At 45.1% G+C, this 22304-nt stretch overlaps 1 protein-coding gene across 1 annotated transcript in view; it reads right to left on the reverse strand.

Moving 5' to 3' along the window:
• Window positions 1-20360, reverse strand: part of MYH13 (myosin heavy chain 13) — a 73837-nt gene extending 53477 nt beyond the window's left edge. Inside the window, exons 1-14 of the mRNA XM_027774920.1 lie at window positions 20157-20360; window positions 17427-17570; window positions 17153-17309; window positions 15612-15639; window positions 15411-15522; window positions 13131-13223; window positions 10185-10248; window positions 9989-10087; window positions 9787-9890; window positions 7521-7659; window positions 4281-4399; window positions 3112-3261; window positions 2838-3008; window positions 297-606 (exon numbers count right to left, since the gene is read on the reverse strand). Coding sequence (XP_027630721.1) covers window positions 297-606; window positions 2838-3008; window positions 3112-3261; window positions 4281-4399; window positions 7521-7659; window positions 9787-9890; window positions 9989-10087; window positions 10185-10248; window positions 13131-13223; window positions 15411-15522; window positions 15612-15639; window positions 17153-17309; window positions 17427-17570; window positions 20157-20360 — 1894 coding nt within the window. The remainder of the gene's footprint in view (window positions 1-296; window positions 607-2837; window positions 3009-3111; window positions 3262-4280; window positions 4400-7520; window positions 7660-9786; window positions 9891-9988; window positions 10088-10184; window positions 10249-13130; window positions 13224-15410; window positions 15523-15611; window positions 15640-17152; window positions 17310-17426; window positions 17571-20156) is intronic.
• Window positions 20361-22304: the final 1944 nt, after the last annotated feature.

A 22304-nucleotide genomic window follows, 5' to 3' on the forward strand; every position in this document is an offset into this window, starting at 1 on the left:
TTTTGAGGGGAGAGAGAGAGAGAGAGAGAGAGAGAGAGAGAGAGAAAGGGAAGCGAGAAAGCAAGCCACCAGATCTGGAACTTGAACCACGGTTGGCCATGTGGGAATCCAGTGCCCTTAGCCACCACACCACCTGTTCGTCCAATCTCAGTCTCTTAAGGAAGAAAAGAAATAGGAGGCGAAGGAAGAGAAATGGAGATCAGAAACAAGCAAACAAGGCAAGCTCAACCTGAAGCTCATGTTTGACCACTGAGCAGCTTCGGGATATGAGTGATTAGAGAGAGAGAGAATTTCACCTGTTTCTGCACCAGCATAGTTGGAAAAAAGGAATGACAGCAACTTTAGTGAGGACTTCTGGTACAGCCCGACCACAGTCTCATTCAGGGGGTCCTTGTTCTTGTCCAGCCAGCCAGCAATGTTGTAGTCCACGGTGCCGGCATAGTGCACCAGCGAGAAGTGGGCCTCGGCCTTGCCTTTGGCAGGCTTGGGCTTCTGGAAATTGTTGGACTTGCCTAGGTGCTGGTCATACAGCTTGTTCTTGAAGGAGGTGTCTGTTGCCTTGGGGAACATGCACTCCTCTTCCAGGATGGAGAAGATGCCCATGGGCTGAAAAGTAGACAACAGAGATGCTGTCTCTGCATTTAATAGTATGTACCAATGCCACCATGGTCTGCAGAAGCCAAAAGGGAATTCTCTGCTGCAATCCCTCTGGCACTAAGAATGCTATAATGAAAGCTTTGTGAGAGCAAGGCTCTTGGTCTATCTGGAACACTGACAGTGCTAGACATACAGTATGTGCTTAGCTAAAACTTACTGAGTTAAAAAAAACCACAGAATTAAACTATGTGTATATGAATATATCTCCAATTTAGCAATAGTTTACCAAAAAAGTAAAGTTGCATATATAGCTGTAAAAAAGTATGAGTCATATTGGAAACAATAATATCTGAATTTCTCAGTAGCCACCTTAGGAAGGTACATTAATTTCAACATGACCAGAGATCATAATTTTATGAGAATTTCCTTTTTCTTTTTTAATTGACAGAGTCCTGTCATACCACAATTCTCCTGGCTCAGCATCCCAGCTAGGACTCTAGGCATGCACCACCATGAGGGCAGCTCTTTTTAGACAGGATCTGTCTTGCTGTGTTGCCCATGCCAGCCTTGAGCTTGCAGTCATCTTGTGGCAGCCTCCAGGGTTTCTGGGATTGCAGGTACATGCCACAGTGCCCAGCCTTTAGTTGGACTAGGAATCAAACTTGGGTTTTCCATGTGGTCTCACCCTGCAGGACACAGAGCATTAGCAGCATACGCCACTGCAGTGAGGCTGGAATTTACTTTTAAAAAAATAATGTCACCTCTTTTTATAGTGACGCTCCTCTTAGAACCCCTCCACTCCATGGTCCTTCCTTTTTGTTCTTTGAGCACATGAAATAGGTAGGAAATGTCCTCATTGGATATTTTTGGATCCCAAGACTCATGTTCTTGACGGTAACTGAGCCCTCAGGTCTTCACCACCCATGAACCTTTTCAGGGGTCTGAACAGATTCTGGGCACTCACCCTCTCTGCCCAAGGAAATTCGGCTATCTGAATGCTCACTCCGTGGGAGAGCTGGGTTAAGGGTCACCAATCTCCTAGCAGAGAAGAGTCGGACCTACAAGGTGATGGTCTCAGCCAAAGAGGAGCTCTCTCCCCAGGGAGTAGCATTTCTGTACCTTCTCGATGAGCTCGATGCAGGCAGCCAGGTCCATCCCAAAGTCAATGAACTCCCAGTCGATGCCTTCCTTCTTGTACTCCTCCTGCTCCAGCACGAACATGTGGTGGTTGAAAAACTGTTGCAGTTTCTCGTTGGTGAAGTTGATGCACAGCTGCTCCAGGCTGTTGAACTGGGCGTTTCAAATGCCAAAGAGTTTGAGTGAATTTGGGGAAAAAAAGCAGACAACAAAGTAGAAGTTCTCTTTCCACCAGTCCTTTACCCAGACAACTCACGTCAAAGATCTCAAAGCCAGCGATGTCCAGGACCCCGATGAAGTACTGCCTGGGCTGCTTGGTGTCCAGCTGCTGGTTGATGCGGGTGACCATCCACAGGAACATCTTCTCGTAGACGCAACATGACCAGAGATCATAATTTTATGAGAATTTCCTTTTTCTTTTTTAATTGACAGAGTCCTGTCATACCACAATTCTCCTGGCTCAGCATCCCAGCTAGGACTCTAGGCATGCACCACCATGAGGGCAGCTCTTTTTAGACAGGATCTGTCTTGCTGTGTTGCCCATGCCAGCCTTGAGCTTGCAGTCATCTTGTGGCAGCCTCCAGGGTTTCTGGGATTGCAGGTACATGCCACAGTGCCCAGCCTTTAGTTGGACTAGGAATCAAACTTGGGTTTTCCATGTGGTCTCACCCTGCAGGACACAGAGCATTAGCAGCATACGCCACTGCAGTGAGGCTGGAATTTACTTTTAAAAAAATAATGTCACCTCTTTTTATAGTGACGCTCCTCTTAGAACCCCTCCACTCCATGGTCCTTCCTTTTTGTTCTTTGAGCACATGAAATAGGTAGGAAATGTCCTCATTGGATATTTTTGGATCCCAAGACTCATGTTCTTGACGGTAACTGAGCCCTCAGGTCTTCACCACCCATGAACCTTTTCAGGGGTCTGAACAGATTCTGGGCACTCACCCTCTCTGCCCAAGGAAATTCGGCTATCTGAATGCTCACTCCGTGGGAGAGCTGGGTTAAGGGTCACCAATCTCCTAGCAGAGAAGAGTCGGACCTACAAGGTGATGGTCTCAGCCAAAGAGGAGCTCTCTCCCCAGGGAGTAGCATTTCTGTACCTTCTCGATGAGCTCGATGCAGGCAGCCAGGTCCATCCCAAAGTCAATGAACTCCCAGTCGATGCCTTCCTTCTTGTACTCCTCCTGCTCCAGCACGAACATGTGGTGGTTGAAAAACTGTTGCAGTTTCTCGTTGGTGAAGTTGATGCACAGCTGCTCCAGGCTGTTGAACTGGGCGTTTCAAATGCCAAAGAGTTTGAGTGAATTTGGGGAAAAAAAGCAGACAACAAAGTAGAAGTTCTCTTTCCACCAGTCCTTTACCCAGACAACTCACGTCAAAGATCTCAAAGCCAGCGATGTCCAGGACCCCGATGAAGTACTGCCTGGGCTGCTTGGTGTCCAGCTGCTGGTTGATGCGGGTGACCATCCACAGGAACATCTTCTCGTAGACGGCTTTGGCCAGAGCACCCACTGAGTTGGTCACCTTGAAGAAGGATCCCCAATGCAACCCTCAATTTAGTGTTGTGTTTCATTAGGTTGAAACATACAAAATCAATGTCTTGAAAGTCAAAGCAGTTGAAGATTGACAGTTTCATATACTTCAACATAACATTAAATATTTCTTGAGGCATTTGCTCAACTCATGATGTTCCCCTTTCTATTAATTACCCCCTTTACAAAGCTGGTTTTCTAACAACCATGATTATAACACACGACCCAACTTCTGGCCACACTTAATCAGACCAGAGGTGGACACATGATGCAGTCTGCATTACTTGGTGTGTCTCTCCTGAGAATTTAGGATCCAGATCAAAAGATACTCGTCTCAATCTCAAGATGAGGTTAGAAACAGAAATATAAACTTGGGAGCTATGAGGTGGCCATGCACAGAGAAGGTGGAGGAAAGTTATCTGCTCAGTAAGGACACGACACAAAAGCAGAGAGATGACAGTCCACATAGCCCCAGAGAAGGAACTGGAGAGAGGCTGCCTGCTCCAAAGTTCTCCTTACTTCCTGGGTCCAGGCCCTCCTGGGGCTCAGTAGATCCTTCTCAATGTGCTTTCTTTCTTTCTTTCTTTTATTTTTTTTTAATTGCCAGAAGGCACAAGTGCTGGCCAGAGAGAGATAGAGAAAGAGAGATAAAGAGAGGGAGAAAGCATCCCCTAATGGGGCATGGTCACATGGTACTCCTATCTCCATTTCTTCATCCCATTGGGATTTGGGGCATGCACGCACACACACCAGCGTGTTTTTCAAGCCACCAGGGTTAGAACTCAAACAGCAGTAGGTGACCATGTGGGATCTGGCTCCCCTAACCCCTAGGTTGCAGTGTTGGCTCTTGGTTTACATTTCTTGAATTACCTCTGAGATCTAAAAATGAATTTCCCTTTAATGCTGAAGTCGGATTCAATGTATTTTAATACCCATGACTGAAAGAACTTTAAGATGATGGTTGAAATATCAAAACACCTCAGTCTGCTGGGTTCAGACCATCTCCATTACCTGCTGGACATTCTGTCCTTTAGTGACATATTCATTCCCAACCTTCACGCGTGGGCAGCACAGGCCTTTCAGCATTTCTGCAGAATTCAGACCCATCAGGTATCCGGCTTTGTCTGCCACTGCAGGAAGAGGAGATAGGGCATCATGCAAAAGCAGCAGCTGATAAAGTTGTCCAGTCAGGCCCTGGCTCCTCCCAGAAATATTTTCTGTAATCCTTTCTCATTTTTTTTTTAAGGGAGATTTTTGCTATGGAGTGTGTGTGCTCGCTGGAAAGACAGAGAGAGACAGAGACAGAAAGCAAGAAATTACACACACACACACACATACACACACACACACACACATGCCTAGTGTGAGTTTTAAGTCACTAGGTTCAGGACTTGAACCGTGGTCAACTCCTTTTTGAATTTTTATAATTAATTTCTTTTTCAATTAAAAAAAGGTTTTACTGGGGCCAGCAGATGGCATAGCAGTAATGTCTCTGGACTACCACATGGCCAACCACCGTTTGAGTCCCAGACCTGGTGGTCTGAAAATCATGCTGGGTACATGTGCATGCGTGCGTCATCCCAGGAGGAGAGTGGAGGAGAAGAGATTGCAGCATGATAATTTGCCCTGGGGAGTAATTTTTCACTTTCCTTCTCACCGTCTCTCTCTCTCTTTCTCTGGTGAATGCATGCACTTTAAGGCAAAAATCTCTAAAAATATTTTTAACTTTTTACTGGAAGGTGCATGCATTTGCTGGAGAGAGAGAGAGAGAGAGAGAGAGAGAGAGAGAAACTGAGAAGGCAGTTCTCACTGGAGAATGGAGGCCATGCCATGATCCCTTCTCCATTTCTCCTTTTGAGATTTTGGCCACACATGTACATGCACCTGGTGTATTGTTCAGGCCTCTGGGTCCAGGACTCTAGTGGCACAATAAACATGTGGGATCCAGTCACCTTACCTACCACATCCCTGGCTAATCCCTTTCTGAGGTTTTTATTTTCTCTTATATGTGTTAGGTCTGAGGTCAGCCAATGAGGTTTCGATCCTGTATTCCAGAGACTTGTGGTATACAAGGACTTTCCATTTGCCTCCCATATGCAACCTTTAATGATAAGCTTTTTGGTTGATCTTGACCTTTTGATTTTTCAACTTCGTAAAAAGATATTATTTACATTGTAATATGGGCATCTGATAATACACCAGAATAGTACATGAATAAAAGAGGCCCCATTTGGACAGCTGACAATAGATATTAGGGACTTTCTTTTGGTTTATTTATTTTTAATTGCTAGAGAGTGTGTGTACTCACCAGAGAGAGACAGGAAGACAGAGAGAGAGAAAGAGAAAGAGAGAGAGCGCGCGAGAGAGCGTGAAGGGGAGGAAACATCCCCTGGTGGGGTTTGGTCACGCTGCTATCCCTTCTTTATTTCTCTATTCTGTTGCGATTCTGGGTATACATACATACATACATGCCCAGCACATATTTCAAGCTAACAGTGCTGGGATTTGAACTTCAGTTGGCTATGTGGGATCTGGTTACCTTTAACCACTAGGCTATGAGGCCAACCCTGGGGACTTTGCTAATTGATGTCAAATGCAGTGTTGATAGCTGAGAGACAATTACAAAACTTTCACTCCAATTACAAGTGTTTGGAGGTGGGCAAAAGCAGCTGAATGTTAGCAGCTTCATCTAGTTCATGGACTGGCTAGCTTCGTAGAGCTCAGTGGACATTCATGGACTTTGGGATGGACCTGGCTGCCTCTCTTGAGCTCATAGGCAAGGTGGAGAATTGCTGCTCCCAATTGCTGCTTCCTGTTTGAAGAGGCATCCTCTTGTTACCGGTTGGAGAGGCAAGTTAATAACAATCTAGGGCAGTATTTGTTAAGTGCTTCATAAGAGACCTAATGCTGGAACTACCTCCTCTTCCTGTGTTGTTCATTTAGGTGCACAGTAGCATTATTCATCTAGTTGCTTAAACTTGAAGCTTTGAGGTGATTCATTCCTCTTTCTCACCCCTAAGAAATGTGTATAGTGGGCTCTAGAGTCAGATTGCCTGAGTTCAAAGTTTGTTTTGCTTCTTTGAGCCTCAGTTTTATCATCTGTAAAGTGTGAGGCAGTGACAGCACCCATGTCTTGGGACTGTTGTGACGCATGCCTAATGCCTGGTGCACACACAGCGAATGTTCGCTCACACTGGTATCCTCGTCGGAGGAGCTCGGTCCTCATTGCTGGGCCCTTTCTCCACATGGTTGCTAGGGCTGGAAGACGGCCTGCGAGGATCCCTCCATGACACGTATTAAACACCTCGCCCCCCGGTGTTCACACCTGGTATAATTTCCTTCACTTGCGCAAAGAACCTGGGACCCTGATGGGATATCACTTCCAGGGTGAGGTTACTAATCGGTTAACTTTAGGTTAATAAAAAGGGAGACTACCTGGATAGGCTTAACCTAATCAGGTGAACTTAAGGGGCACTGGTAAGGTCATCTATATTTCCTTGGCCCTAATTTATGGCTACAGTTCCTTTTTATCACCTACGGCTTAAAACACACTGCTTCACGTATGGAAGGGAAATAATCAAAGGTAGAATGGTCAGGGTTGACCCATGTGGCCAGACTTTTGTCCAGGGAGGAAACTTGTCAGGAGTCTGGTAAGATGTAAGAAGTCCTGTGAGTAGAACACACTGGGGCCGATAGCTCTGTCACTGTCTGGCCCCTCTCCTGCCCTCTGTTCTGCTTGCCAGCCTCTCAGAGATGAGGCATGGTGTGCTGAGTGAGAGGAGATTTGTTCACCTGTCCTTGGTTCAGGGTCAAATTTGACAGATGTTGGGTGGAAGTGAAGGAAGGAAGACAACTTGGTTCCTACTTTACCAAAGGCCTCGTTTTAGGCTCTACCAATTAGGGTAGTATTTAGTACATTAATAATGTATAAAATGAGAAAGTGAAGTTCACTTAACCTCATCCTCTCAAAAGCCCACAATGAAAAACAAATAAATTGAGCTGGTGAGATACAATGGAGTGGATGGGGCTAATTCATTTACAGGAACTATGCTCATTGGTTTTCAGGAATTTGCCACAACAGGAGTCCTTGATTCTGTGAGTGGTCTTCCCAGTGCATGTGAGCTTTAGAAAACCCAAACACAATATATACATTTTTCAAAGAGCAGCTCTTAAGGTGAATGCCAAGTTTTTCTCCTGTACTGGAGTATGGGTGGAGAGTCAAATACCAGTCTCCTTTCCAGAAGAGCTCACCTTCTGTGCCATCTGGCTCTGCCTGTTCTTCTCGTTGCTTCTGCTTGAACTTCATGTTCCCATAATGCATCACAGCTCCCGTCAGCTTGTAGATCCCAACTTTCTCCTCTGAGCTGAAGCCTAGGATGTCAATGGCATTCTGGGGGAAGAATGGGGTAGTCCTTATAGCAGGACTCAGGGATTCAAATACAGCTTTTCCTGATAAAGGCCTTGCCCCCTCTTGTATAGCATGTGAGACACTCTGCCCAGATAAACAGATGGGTGGGTGAGGTTATGGTTAAGTTAGGAGTTAAAACCTCTTGGTTTTATTTAACATCTTGTGTGGGTGGGTGGAGACTATGGGAAAAATATGAATAATCTGTTTTCTTCATCAAATAAGAACTGGGGTTGGATAGACCTGGGTTCAAACACCGTCATTTATAGCTCTGTGTCTTCAGGCAAATGTTGACTCAGCCTCCACATTTGTGACATGGGGACAATAGTGGTACCTATGCTTGAAGTATTTTGAAGCTTAAATGAGAGATAACACTTTAAAGCTGTCTCAGTGTCTGGCATGTGTAAGTTGTTTGTTTGTTTGTTTGTTTTTGAGAGATTTTTGCTGTAAGGTGTGTGAACTCACTGGAGAGACAGAGAGAGTTAGAGAGGGAAAGTGAGAAACACTCCCCAGGGGGATGGCCACACTATAGTCTCCTCTCCACTCTCCTCTCAGGATTTTGGATGTGCACACACACACGTCTGGTGTGAGTGTCAAGTCACCAGGTCCAGGACTTGAACCATGGTTGACCATGTGGATTCTAGCGCCATAACCATTATGCCACCTGCTGGCTTCTGCATGTAAAAGTTTAACACACTTAGTTGTTACTATTATTAACCCTGTAGATACTCCCCAAAGATAAGGCCTAACAGGTGTACTGAGGAGGGGGGTAACTGAGGTGATCCTATGGCAGTAGGTAAAAAGAAATATGGAGTGGATTTTCTTTTTCTGCTTCATACTTGTTTGTATTCTGTACATTTTCTTTGTTTTCTCCTTCTTTTTTTTTTTTAAGTGCCAGAGGGCATGTGCTTCTACCAGATACACAGAGAAAACAGCCCTGAATAAGACAGGGCTATGCTGCAATCACCTTTCTTCCATTAAGGCATGAATGTACACATGTACTGTGTGTTCTCTAAACCTCTAGGGCCGAGATTCGAACCAAAAACACCCATGTGGGATCTGGCTCCCCCAAATACCAGGTTATGGGGCCAGTCCTGTATTTTGTAAAATTTCTTGAAAATAATGTCGTTGGTTTTATATCTGAAAACTTTCAACAAATGTTATGGTAAAACCTTATAAATGCAAAAATGTAAGTTCATTAAAATGCTAGGGACCCAACCTGGTTGCATAGTCAGGAGCAAACTGAACAGCAGTGCTGGAAGCCACATGGCTGACTGCAGGTTCAGATCCCTGGGTTGGCCTGAAAACATGCTGGGTACACACGTGCTCAAGATCCTGATGAGCTGGAGGCCTGGAGAAATGGGATTGTGGTGGATGAGACCCTATCAAGGGTCTTACACCTGACTTCTCTGTCTCTTTCTTTCTCATGCACATGGATATTGCTCTCAATAATGAACAAGAATAAACTTTAAAAAATGCTAGAGAACAAAACTAGAGACCTGCTTTGGAAAACTTTCTGAATTCCCATTTTGGAATTTTGTGAAGTGGAGCTGAGTGGGGAGGGGAGAAATTCACATTAATCCTCTGAGCCCTTGATCTCTGAGATCTTGGGTCTAATAACCTAGCATCTCTGGATCCCAGTTTTCTCATTGGGATCTTTCTTTTTCTTTTTCACTAAGGTGGCTTTCAGTTAATAAACTCAATAATTCTATGCATAAACAAATGAATATTCAAATACTTACATCAGGGACCAGCAGTTGGCATAATGGCTATGTCACTGGAAGTTATTATTATTATTAACCCTGTAGATACTCCCCAAAGATAAAGATCATTGGGCCTAATGGGTGTACTGAGGAGGGGGGTAATTGAGGTGAGCCTAGTGTAGTCCACAGTGATTTGAGTCTTAGATCTGGTGGCTTAAACTGACGCTGGGTACATGTGCATGCGTGACCAAGATCACCAGAGGAGAATGGAGGAGAAGGGATTGTGGCGTGGCCATCCCCCCTGGGAGGTGATTTTTCACTTTCTGTTTCTCTCTCTGTCTTTCTGGCAAGTGCGTGTGCCCTATAGCAAAAACCTCTCCAAAACAAACAAACAAACACAAATACTTACATCAGTAGCCAATAGTTCTTCGCTGTCATCAATGCTGGCCACAGTGACCTCTCCTTGGCTCACAAAGGGGAAGTCGAAGGGGTTGGTTGAAATCAGAAGCAGATCTGTGAAAAGAGCTCTTTAACATCCTACATACAACTTATGCTGGGTTCTTCCCAATGTCACTGATTTGAAAGATAAGAATAATATCCTAAGACCTTACCAATTAGTTCTGGCTTCTTGTTTGACATAATTTGGTAAAAAATATGGTAGCTTCTCTCGCTGGACAACTGAAATGTCACTCTGGATTTTTCCAAGAGATCTAAAGTAACAACAACAACAAAATAATATGATTTCAGTCCTCTGAGAAATGCCTTGATGGCCAAACACCAAGATATCTGTAGAGTGTCTGGACTCACAGGTTTCAATGTCCGCTGAAGCCAGCTTTCCCGTAGCTCCAAAATGAATGCGAATGAACTTCCCCTGTTCAATGGCAAGTTGATGACACCGAGTTATTTGACTTCTATGTTCTGTGGCTGGCTTCTAATAGAGGCTACCGCAGGTGGGTGAGAGGTGTAGGGGCAGGGAGGAGGAAATGGTAGAAGAGTGAGCACTTCCCTCTTCTCTGCCTGGCACCCAGAGATGCCAGAATGGGTCAGCCAAGACTCAAGTGGCTCAACCTAAGTCCTTGGTCCTGGATGCCCTTCAGCAGCTTCTGCAACTCTCTGCTTGGGACTACCTGACTCTAGACTGCCTCTTAGATTTTTATCTCTCTCTCTCTTTCTTTGGTTAGAGATTGCATGTTCTTGCCAGAAAGAGACAGAGAGAGAGAGAGGAGAGAGAGAGAGACAGAGACAGAAAGCCCCCTCCCATGGGGAATGGTCATGCCACAATCCCTTCTCCTCTCACCCTCTTTTTGAGATTTTTGGCAACTCTCTCTCTCTCTCTCTCGCACACACACACCTGGTGTGTTTCTCAAGGCTCTGGGTCTGGGACTCGAATTTGCTGTCAGCCATGTGGGATCCAGCTGCTTCATCCATCAGACCATGGAGCCTGACCATTCTGCTGTCTTATAGCGGACTTCTCACACTCTCCATAAGGCCTTTGACTCAAAAACCTTACTGAGAAGTCCGTTTTGTTATTGTTGTTGTTGTTTGTTTTGTCTTACTTTCACCGTTGGATGCCATTTCTGAGATTTTTTGCCTCAGTTTCACACAGTGCTTACTACAGACATATCTAGCTCCCTGCCAGGCTCAGGCCAGGCTCCCTTGCTGCCAAAAGAATCACTTGGGATCTGGGATTCCCCCTTTTTGGGAAGCAGGAGATGAAATGTGTGTGTGTGTGTGTGTGTGTGTGTGTGTGTGTGTGTAAGCAACCCTTTTTGTGTTATTTGCTCAATTGACCCTCTACCACATAGTATGAAAATCTGAGGGCAAAATGTCACTTTGTTAGTTCACCCACAGAGTCTGGAATGTGGTCAGTACTCAATAATATTCTCAATATTTTGAACTGAAGCCTAAAAAAATAGTTAGTGAAGGGCCAGTGGAGGTATGTATAAATTTTGAGTGCTGGATTTAATTTTAGCTACTTAATGGAAGATGAGGGAAGTCACTCTCTAACTTGCAAATGTTTGGCAAGCAGAAAGTGTACAGAAGAACCAAGAATGGCAGTGACTTCTGAGTTAAGACCAAGAAGAAAGGTCCAGGAACTAAATAGTGGAAGTGACGATAGGGAGTCATGAAGGCATCGTCTTTCACTTTAGCCTGGCATCAGGTGAGCATTGTACCTAATCTGGTGTAGGCAGGTGTAGCACCTCTGCCCTGTAACATGCACTCAACCCCTCAAGGAAGAAGGATTCTTCTTTGAGTTGTGCACTCAGGAAGATGGAGGTACAAATGCATAGTGCATGAGGCACGAAGGGCATGCCCAAGGGAAGAGGCCAAGGCTCAGTGCCATGGTCTTTGCTGGATGTATCTATTGCCCCCTCATTAACCATTTTGTCTTTGAGGGATGACAGTCAAATGTGAGCTGGAGATCATCTAGCTACTGAATGTGTAATATGTAAACTTATTTTTTTTGGAGAGGTTTTTGCTAGAAGGCACGTGCACTTGCCTGAAAGCCAGAGAGAGACAGAGAGACAGAAAGTGAGAAATCACCCCCCAAGGGGGTGGCCATACCACAATACATTCTCCTTCATTCTCCTCTTGGGATCTTGGGCACATAAGCACACATGCCTGGCATGAGTTTAAGCCACTGGGTCCTGAACTCTAACAGGGGTCGACTACATGGGAGTCCAGCAACATAACCATTATGCCATCTGCTGGTCCTGAATTTGTGAACTTCTGATGTCCTGATGCAAGCAAGAGAAGTCAAAAAGGAAAATGTGGTGCCAGTAGGTTAAGGCACTGGACTACCATGTAGCCAACTGCGGTTCGAGTCCCAACTTGACACTCATACTGGGTGCATGTGTGTGTGCCCCAAATCCTGAGATGAGGATGGAGGAGAGGAGACCGTGGCATGGCCATCTTCCCCAGGGAATGATTTTTTGCTTTCTGTGTCTCTGGGGAGCATTATGCCTTATAACAAAAATCTCTTTTTTTTAAAAAAAAAAAAAGGAAAATGTACACTATGAAAAAAACTATGCATGGATTTCAAAATTTTTTGCACCAAAATAAACTCACACTTAAATTGCATTTTCCCATGAACTTTTGAAGTCACCTTCTTTAAGCATAAATGGGGGCTTCATCTCTAAGTACTGCTTGTTCCACTGGCCAATGAAATTAAATAGAGGGCTGGATATTCCTTTATTAGCCAATGTGAAAGTAAATACCTCTTTGGTTGTACTAATCTTAAACGAAATGTTGAGGGATGGAACATATTCTTCAATATCTTCAGTATCAACTTAGTCCCAATTTTTGAATTCTTCTCCTGCCTTTCACTTTATTTTCCCTACCCTCAGTGCTTCCTGAGTTGGAGGATGTAAAACCTGCTATCTTATTTCACACTAAGATTTTTGTGTGGCTAATGGATATTGCTCAATGCACTTGCACATTTTAAAATCTTTCTCCATAGGGAGGCCAATGTGAGCATTGAGGAAGTGCTCTCTCCTTGTGGAATAGGACCTCAGGAGGCTGTGAAGCAATGCTGACTAGTCAAAGAAAGACAGCTAAATCCTCCCTCTGCTAGAAATAAGCCAATGCCTTCTTCAAAGTGTGTCAGAATATTCCAACTGGGTAGATCGAGCTGAACTGCTGGGAGAGAGAATAAGGCCTGACAGATTCTAGTTTGTGGGACAATTTTTTATAATCAGCATTTGAGGGGAGGGTGTATTTCAGGGGGTAGTTGAAAACTGGACTGGGTCTTACAAATCTCGAGGAGTTGTCATTCCTCACGGTCTTGGCATTTCCAAAGGCCTCCAACAGGGGATTGGCCTGAATGATCTGATCTTCAAGGGTTCCCTGATAATAAACAAGGAAAAGAAAAGAGAGGACTTTGTACTCTTTGCTGAAGTAGTTCCATAGTGACTGGAAACTGTGCCCAACGTGTGGCCAGGGTCCAGGGAGAGACGTTAACCAATTCCACCTGGTGGCTGGTGCAGATGTATGGAGGCAGGCACAGCCTCTCTCACCCCACCCGAGGGATCGTCAAGGTCTTATCCCAGAGAGGCTTAGTATAGCCCATCAAAGTCTTCATGCCAGGCTCCAGACCAGAACATTACCCCCCCCCCCTCCAGACCACACAATTTCCCCCCCCCCCCCACATCATCACATCCAGGCTGCCTCTTTTCTCTGATGATATTTTGTTATAAATCGTGGATTTTCAGAACAATTACCTCAGTTACTATATGCACCATAATCTATCTAATCCTACAGGCATTTGTGAAAGGAGAAAGAGAAAGAGAATGTGAGCGATGCAAGTGACCCAAGATGCCAGCAGTTTTCAAGAAAGATTTTCAAGCAGCAAAATATATTTAATGAGAATTATTACTCAGAAATCCAATATAAATAGCAAGGGTTCCACTCTTACTCCCACACCTGCCTATCCTGGTTCCTAAGCAGTTTAGAAACCTCTGTCAAACCCAGCAGTTCTCTTGGGAACCAGCAGTTAGCATAATGGCTATGTCGCTGGACTCCCACATAGTCGACCATGGTTCGCGTCCCGGACCCGGTGACTTAAAACTCACGCGGGGCGCGTGTGGGTGCTTGCCCAAGATCCCGAGAGGAGAATGGAGGAGAAAGGATTGTGGCGTGACCATCCCCCCTGGGGAGTGATTTCTCGCTTTCTGTCTCTATGTCTCTCTCTGTCTCTCTGGCGAAAATCTCTCAAAAAAAAAAATCAGCAGTTCTCAAAATGTGGTCCCTGGGCCAGCAGCCTGAGCACTACCTGACAACATGTTAGAAATGCAAACTACGAGGACCCGCTGTAGACCTATCCAATCGGAGTGGGGGCCAGGGACCCCTAATCTCTTGCTGAGAAGCTGCCGTGTTGATTTTGATGCATGCCACAGTTTGAGAACCACTAGTGTCATCATTCCTTCTGCAGAGGAGACTGTGGAGGTGGTCAGGGCCACTCGGCTGTTGCCGATAGAGCCGGTGCTAGAACCCAAGACCACGGAGCATTTTCACCATGTGATGTTGTGGTGTATATACACATATACTGGGTCATTGGAAAAGTCATCTATATTTTTCTGTTTTTTTTTTTTTTTTTTTATGCAAAAATGCATCATGACTTTTCCAACGAACCAATACTTTCATCTTTCTTTAGTTTCCTGGCACACAGCTCCTAAAACCCTTGGGAACTGGCTGGGGACTTCTGGGTAGCTTCAGAATGGGGGCTGGTCATCAGGGGTTGACTCTGTAATTAGAGGCTTGTAACATTCAGCCCTAACCCCAATGTCTGGGAAGAGGAGAGGGGCTGGTGGTTAGTGAATCTCCAGGTGCCAATTATTGGGTTGTCAGGAAAGTCATGACGCATTTTTGCAAAGAGAAACATGTCATGACTTTCTCGACAACCTAATATTTACTCATTCATGCCTATGAAATGTAACTTCCATAAAAACCCTCCACAGAGGAGTTAGGAGAGCTTCCAGGTTGGTGAGGGTGTGCACGCCCAGAGAGCGCGGAAACTCCACACCCTTACCTCGGACCTTGCACTATGCGTCTCTTTCATTTGGCTGTTCCTGAGTCCGTATCCTTTAACATAAACTGGTAACTGTAAGTAAAGGGTTCCTTTGAATTCTATGAGCCATTCTAGGAAATGATTGCACTGAGCAGAGGGCTGTGGGAGCCCTCCATGTATAGCTGTTTGGTTCAGGAAGTCCAACTTCCCACTGGCATCCACAGTGGGGACAGCCTTATGGGACTAAGTCCTTAATCTGGGGGCTCTGACACTACCTCCTGATAGTGTAAGAACTGGACTGAATCGTGGGGCACCTGGGTGGTGTCTGCACAGAACTGGAAAATTGCTTGGGGAGGGAGGATCCTGCACCTTTGGTGTCAGAAGAGCCCTGTGTGAGAACACAGAGAGGAAGAAAATATTTTCCCGTTTCCTGTCTCTGCAGAGCACCTCCCTGCGTACACTGGCTGTTCACCCAGTATTTAAGTTAGACTCACTTCAGCAAGCTTTCAGGTGAGGCAGTCGCTCACCTGCATTTTGCCTGGCTGTTGCTCCTTCTTCTTCTCCCCAGTAACTGCAATTGTTGCAAAGTACTGGATGACACGCTTGGTGTTCACAGTCTTCCCTGCCCCGGATTCTCCGCTATTGATTTAAAAGTAAACGGGATGAAGGACAGTGGAAAGGACGGCACCAGCTGTCAGGTCATGGCGATGCAAACATGGGTTACTCACGTGATGAGGATGGACTGGTTGTCTCGATCTAGAAACAGAAGAGAAGAAAACAAAGCAAATAAGCAACAAAGAGACAGGACTTAAAAACAAGCCAGTGTTGGAGGTGGTTAGAAAACATGGCCTCTAGTGGTATGATTTGGACATATCTAATGCTCTTGGGACAATTTGTGCAGAATTCCCAAAAGTGGGAAGTGTATCATGGGCAACCTGGGTGAGAGTGAGTCTCACAGTGTAAAAGTTATTTATGTTCATAGATATTTAACTCTGTTAACATACTCTAGCAGCCCCATACCCCTGATTCTTTTTAAAAAGTTTATTTTCTTCTTTCTTCCATGACAGAGGACAGGATAGCATCCCTAACAGCCTCAATCCTTAGTCTTGACTGGTTGGTGTGCTCAGGATGGTTTTGGGACTTGAACCCAGGATCTTTCCCACATGGGTCCAGTTGTGTTACCACTGGACTACCACCTGGCTCCTCTATGCTCTGTTTTTTTTTTTTTTTTTTTTTTTAAGATTTTTTTCATAGGTGCATGTGTTGACTGGAGAGAGACAGAGAAAAACAGCGACAAGAAAAGTGAGAAATCATCCCCAGAGGTGATGACCATGCAGCAATCATTGGTTCTCCATTCTCCTCTTGGGATCTTGGGCACGTGACCACATGCGCTCAGTGTGAGTTTCAAGCCACTAGGTCCATGACGTGAACCACAGTTGGCCACGTAAGAATCTAGCCCCTTAACCACCATGCCATCTGCTGGCCCCTCTATTCTCTCTCTCTCTCTCTCTCTTTCTCTCATGCTCAGAGCTTGTGGAGAGCCACAGGTTGTAACTGGAATCTATGAGAACTGCTTGGTTGTTACTGCATTTTTCTTTTACCTTTACCTTGTACTTGCAGGAAGCGATGCCGGTATTTCACTTACAGTAGTGTATGGACTGAACTGTGTTCCCCTAAAGCCCCTGTGCTGAAGTCCTAACCCCTCATAGCTCAGAATATGGCCTTATTTGGAAATCAGATGTAAATAAGATGCAGATGTAGTTAGCCAGATCATGCCGTAGTAGAGTGAGCGCCTAGTCCAATATGACAGGTATCTTTATAAAAGGGAGAAATTTGGGGCCGGTCTCATGGTGCAGTGGTTAAGTACTGTACAGAGGAAGTTGGAGTTCACATGGACACATGGTTCGAATCCTGGCCTTGCAGCAATGTGCTGGGCAGGTCACATGTGCTCGAGATCCTGATCATGAGGAGAATCAGAGGAAGAAGGACTGTGCATGGCAAGGCCCCATTGTGGGGTGCTTTTTCTCTCTCTCTTTCTCTTGAGTACACACACACACACTCTATAATAAGTAAAAGAAAAACAAACAAAAAGTAGAAATTTGGAGACCTCTCTGAGTCTATAGGATGTGCGTGTGCCCATGATCCAGGACCTGCTGAAGCTGGAGGTGAATTGTGGTATCAAGACTCTATTTGGGGTGCTGTCTCTCTTTCTGTCTCATTCACGAAAGAAATAAATCAATAAAAAAAATGAATCAAAGAGATTACTCACCAGTCAGCATGAACTGATAGGCGTTGTCAGAGATGGAGAAGATGTGGGGCGGGGCCTCCTGGCGCTTCTTGCCTCTATAGGCGGACACCACCTCGGGGTTGTACACCGGCAGCCACTTGTAGGGGTTGACGGTGACACAGAAGAGGCCCGAGTAGGTCTGGGAAAATCAGAAAAAATGCACTACTTAGATCTTTTTTTATGTTTTTTTTTCTTTCTTTCTTTTTTTTAATGCAGGGAAATAGGTGGAATAAGGAGGATCTTCAAGGGCACTCACGTAGATCATCCAGGCTGCGTAGCGCTCTTTGAGGTTGTACAGCACAGCAGGCTCGTGGAGGTGGGTCATCATGGCCATGTCCTCGATCTTGTCGAATTTTGGGGGGTTCATGGGGAAGACTTGGTCACTGTTCAGAGTGAGCTCCTGGGTATAGAGAAGAAAAGCAGATGATCAATGGGAGATCTGATGACCCACCTTGCTCTACTAGAGAGGTGGTAGTGGTAGACATTGTGGGGCAATTGCTTTATCACCATGGGCAACTTTATAGATCACTTCCATGTCCACAGACAATCTGCGAATAACTGTCCTTGATTAACCTGATCCTGCTCAAACTACATAACCAGTTCTGATGCCTCCTAGTCGGCCAGTCATCATGGCCAGGAGTGGGTTACAGGTGTACAGAGCTGTACAGCCCATTAGCCACCAGGGTGGCCAGAGGAGGCTGAGGGCAGCTGGGGCAGTTGCCTTTGTTTGCCCCATTTGGTGTAAGTGCTGCAATGAGACAAAGGCTGGAAGGTTTTGTGCATTTCCACCTCGACCCTCCTGCTCATGTGGTTTCTTGTGTCTGGAAGATCTTCACTGAAAATTCAAAGACTTTCAGAGCTCGGGCCAAGAGCTATCTCTTTCACAACCTGTTCCCTCTCTTCCCTCTTTCTTCAAGCCCTTATAATTCTTGGTATCTCAGCTCTAATAGTTAAAATGTTTGCACTTCTGGCATGATTCATGGCTGAATAATAATGGAGACTTTTACGTAATAGTCTTCCCTTCATTCAATCATATAGCTGGCTGTACACCCTATGACTCAGGAGAGGTAGGAAATAGGACAGAAAGGCTTTCTGAGTTTTGCTGTCCCAAAGCCTAAGTTCTTAAGAGATAATTTGAGAGTTTTAGAGAAGAGGATAAAAGAGAGGGGACTTATTGGTATAGACCAAATCTCTTAAGGAAGGAATGCCCCACTGCCCCACCATTCTAGACTAGAGTAAAACACCCAATGTAGGGAAGGTTTGGTAGAAAAGTGTCTCTTTGGACAAGCCTTGAGGACATCATGTTAATTCAGTGAAAAATAATTTTTAGAAAGAGATAAGTAGGGCCAGCAGGTAGCATGGAGGCTAAGGCACTGGATCCCACGTGGCTGACTGTGTGGTTTGAGTTCCAGAAACAGCGGCTTAAAAGTCATACCAGGTGGGGACCAGCAGTTAGCACAATGGCTATGTCGCTGGACTCCTATGTAGTCGACCGCGGTTCAAGTCCTGGACCTGGTGGCTTAAATTCATGCCGGCCGCGTGTGCGTGCGTGCCTGCCTAAGATCCCGAGAGGAGAATGGAGAGAAGGGATTGAGGTGTGGCCATCCTCCCAGGGGGTGATTTCTCACTTTCAAGTCTCTCTGTCTCTCTGTCTTTCTGGCGAGTGCACGTGCCCTATAGCAAAAACCTCTAAAAAAAAAAAATCATACCAGACACATGTATGCATGTGCCCAAAATCCCTAGAGGAGACTAGAGGATTATGGTGTGACCATTTCCCCAGGAAGTGGTTTCTTACTTCCTCTCTCTCTTTCATGAGTGCACATGCCCTATAGCAAAATAAAAACCAAAATCAAAACCAGAGAGAGAGAGAGAGAAAGAGAGAGAGAAGTGTCGTGGGACTAGCCAGTGGCATAGTGGTTAAGGTGTCTGGATCTCACATGGCTGACTGTATGATTTGAGTTCACAATCCAGTGGCTTAGGAAAATAGGTCAGGTGCATGTGCATGCATGCCCCCAAAAACCTAGAGGAAATTGAGGAAGAAGGGATTGCAGCATGCCATCTACCCGGGGGATGCTTTCTTATTTTCTCCCCCTCTTTCTCAGGCAAGCGTATGCATCCTGTAGCAAATTGAAAAAAAAAAAAAAGAAAGTATAGAACCCAAAACTTTAGGAACTGAAATGTCTTACTAGGTCCCCAGGGAAACAGTGAAACCCCACCATGGTACTCAGTAGGATTCTGAAAATGCAACACAACCCTTGGGTGGCAGAGATCCTAAGAGTGACAGAAGGAAAAATGTTTTTTTCTCAGCCCTCTAAAAACAATCTGGAATTAGAGATTACGTTCAATAACAAAATAAAAGTAAGTCTGTCTTATATGCCTAAGTTTGCAAACTGAGGTTTATACTTGCCACGCACATCTTGATTTCTACACTAGGTGGTCAAACTTGGTAAAGCAGATGCTGGGATTTGCTTCTATTTGCAGAGAGACTGACACGGTGACCTAGACCTGGTATTGAACGGTGTACTGTAATTCTGCACGTTAAACTAGCCAATGCCTTCAGGGCATCCTCGTGAAAGTCACTCTGCAGCTCAGAGAGCTAGACTTGGTCAGCTTATCTGTCAGCAATCAGCATCAATATCTCCCTTAAATCTTTAACTAGGTTGTCGGAAAAGTCATGACGTGTTTTTCTATGCAAAAATGCATCATGGCTTTTCTGACAATCCAATAGTTCTGCCTCTACCTCCCTCACCTTCCATTTCCTCCAAAACAAACACCACAAAAACCTTTAAAACCCTAGGAGAAGAAAAAGGCAGGAGCCAAGGTGTGTCCGACAGCAGCTTTCACCTGATACTTCACTACAGAACAGATAAACTAAGTTTAGTTCTGTCCTATGATTCCAGTGGACCAGCGTGCAATTTCTAATGTTACAGCTCAAAGGTTAACGAGGATGCCCGTATTATCAATGACATCTGGGATCAATACTTACCCGGTCATCGAGGGTCTTGACTGTGACTTTGTCATTTTCCCTGCTCTGGATTGTAGCTTTCACATACATTTCCTTATCGTCCACTGCAAAGCAGGCTTTCTTAGAATCGAATGGGCGATTTTGAGCCTCAATTCTCTCCTTCTCTGGTTTCCGGAGGTAGGGAGCTGCTTCTCCAAAAATGGCCATCTCTGCGTCTGAGCTCATGGCTGCAGTGAGCTGGGAAGACCAGAAGGGCTGCAAAATCGTATGCTTGGGTGACTACTGAATCTGCAGGACCTTCCTCTGTTATTTCCATTCAGGCAAGGGGCCAAATGCAAAGGTTCCCAGGATAAATGTAGGTTCTAAGGGCCTACATCTAGGCCTGGGGGCTGAGAGCAGGCAAGTGGGAATGAACTAGGGGGAATATTTTAGCCTTAGAAAAAAGTGTAAGGGTTGTTTTCCTCTTTGAGTTCCAATTAAAAAATAAAACTTTTGGGACCAGCAGTTGGTGTAATGGCTATGTCGTTGGACTCCCATGTAGTCCACCGCGGTTTGAATCCTGGACCCGGTGGCTTAAACTCTTGCCAGGTGCATGTGCGTGTGTACGTGCCCAAGATCCTGAGAGGAGAATGGAGGAAAAGGGATTGTGGCATGTCCATCCCCCCTGGGGGGTGATTTCTCTCTTTCTGTCTCTGTCTCTGTCTGTCTGGCGAGCACCCGCACTCTACAGCAAAAACCTCTCCCCCTCCCCATAAATAAATAAATAAATAAATAAATAAATAAATAAATAAATAAATACAACTTTTAAAAAATGTTTATTCCTTTTATGAGTGAGGGAGATGGAGAGAAGGCAACTTCAACAGGATCTTGACCCCGTGATTCACCCCCAGCATCAGCCAGCCCTGGATCATGAGCACATGTACTCAGAGAGGTCTCCAGACACAAATCTGGAACCTTTCCATGTGGGTCAGTCTTGCAGAGTGTCCTGTCTTACTACTGTGCCTCTATCCAGCCTGAGTGTCAATTTTGCAAATATCTCTTAGTTCAGTCCCATGTGTGCATGTCTGAACCAACTAGAGGCAATCGAGGCAAATCCAATAAAGAAGGCTTCAGGAAACACTTTCTAAATTGCACATTGTATTTGGGCCCTGTGAACTCAGTCCCCAAATCTCAGGAGTATCTGAAAATAGTTATTGGAAGGTTGACAATTCCTAATAGAAATTTCAGATATCCCAATGAGAGATCAAGTCTTGGACATGAAGATTTATCACACATGAGGTGACAAGATGAAGGGAGGCACAAGGACCCTGTGCACCAGAATCCCCTGGAAGGTTTGTTAAAGCACAGACTGCTGAGTTCTGCCCTAGAGCTTCTGATTCAGTAAGTCTGGGGTAGGACCTGAAAACAATAATTTCTAGCAAGTTCCTGGGTGATATAGATGCTGCTGGTCCAGAAACCATACTCTGAGCTGACATAGTGAGTGCTTTTCTGCTTCCAGTCTGGTCCTTGAATGACTGTATCAACATCACCCAGAGGTTTGTTAGAAGATGCAGAATCTCAGATACCCCAGACTGCTGAATTAGAACCTGAATTTTAGCAAGATTCCCAGGAGGGTTCTATGCATAGTGGTGTGAGAAGGCCTGGGCCCAGCACAGTGGTCTCTAAAATGCACTTGTGTGCAGCAACACCAAGGTGAAAAGATTAATTAGATTCATATCTGACTTAGAACTCACTGCATGATGTGTATGTGCGTGTGTGTGTTGTGTGGTATATCTTTCTCTTTCTGTTTCATCCCCAAACTATCCCCTTTTGCTGACCTTTCTCTTGACCCGTTTTCCTGCTTAGAAGCCAAGGGTTCCATCTTAAAATCTCAGCACTAACCTTGGCTAAACAACTTAATTTCTCTGGACACCATCTCTTTCCACTTCAGATGAAGAAGCCAATCCACTTCATGCCAAAAAAAACACACACACAAAAAAACAAAAAAACCCAACTAGTACAGTTTGGTATTAGTCTAAAAACTAGTAGTTTGGTATTAGTCTAAAGCCCCTGTAGGTTGTAAGGCTTTATGATTCCTCTTCTTCTTCTCTGCATTTTCCTCTCCCACACCCTCTCCAGATCTTTTTTTCTCCCTGACTTCTCTCCTTCTTTCGCTCATATCTCATCAAC

The sequence above is a fragment of the Tupaia chinensis genome, unplaced genomic scaffold (genome assembly GCF_000334495.1).
Source record: "Tupaia chinensis unplaced genomic scaffold, TupChi_1.0 Scaffold000493_1, whole genome shotgun sequence".
Lineage (NCBI taxonomy): Eukaryota > Metazoa > Chordata > Mammalia > Scandentia > Tupaiidae > Tupaia > Tupaia belangeri.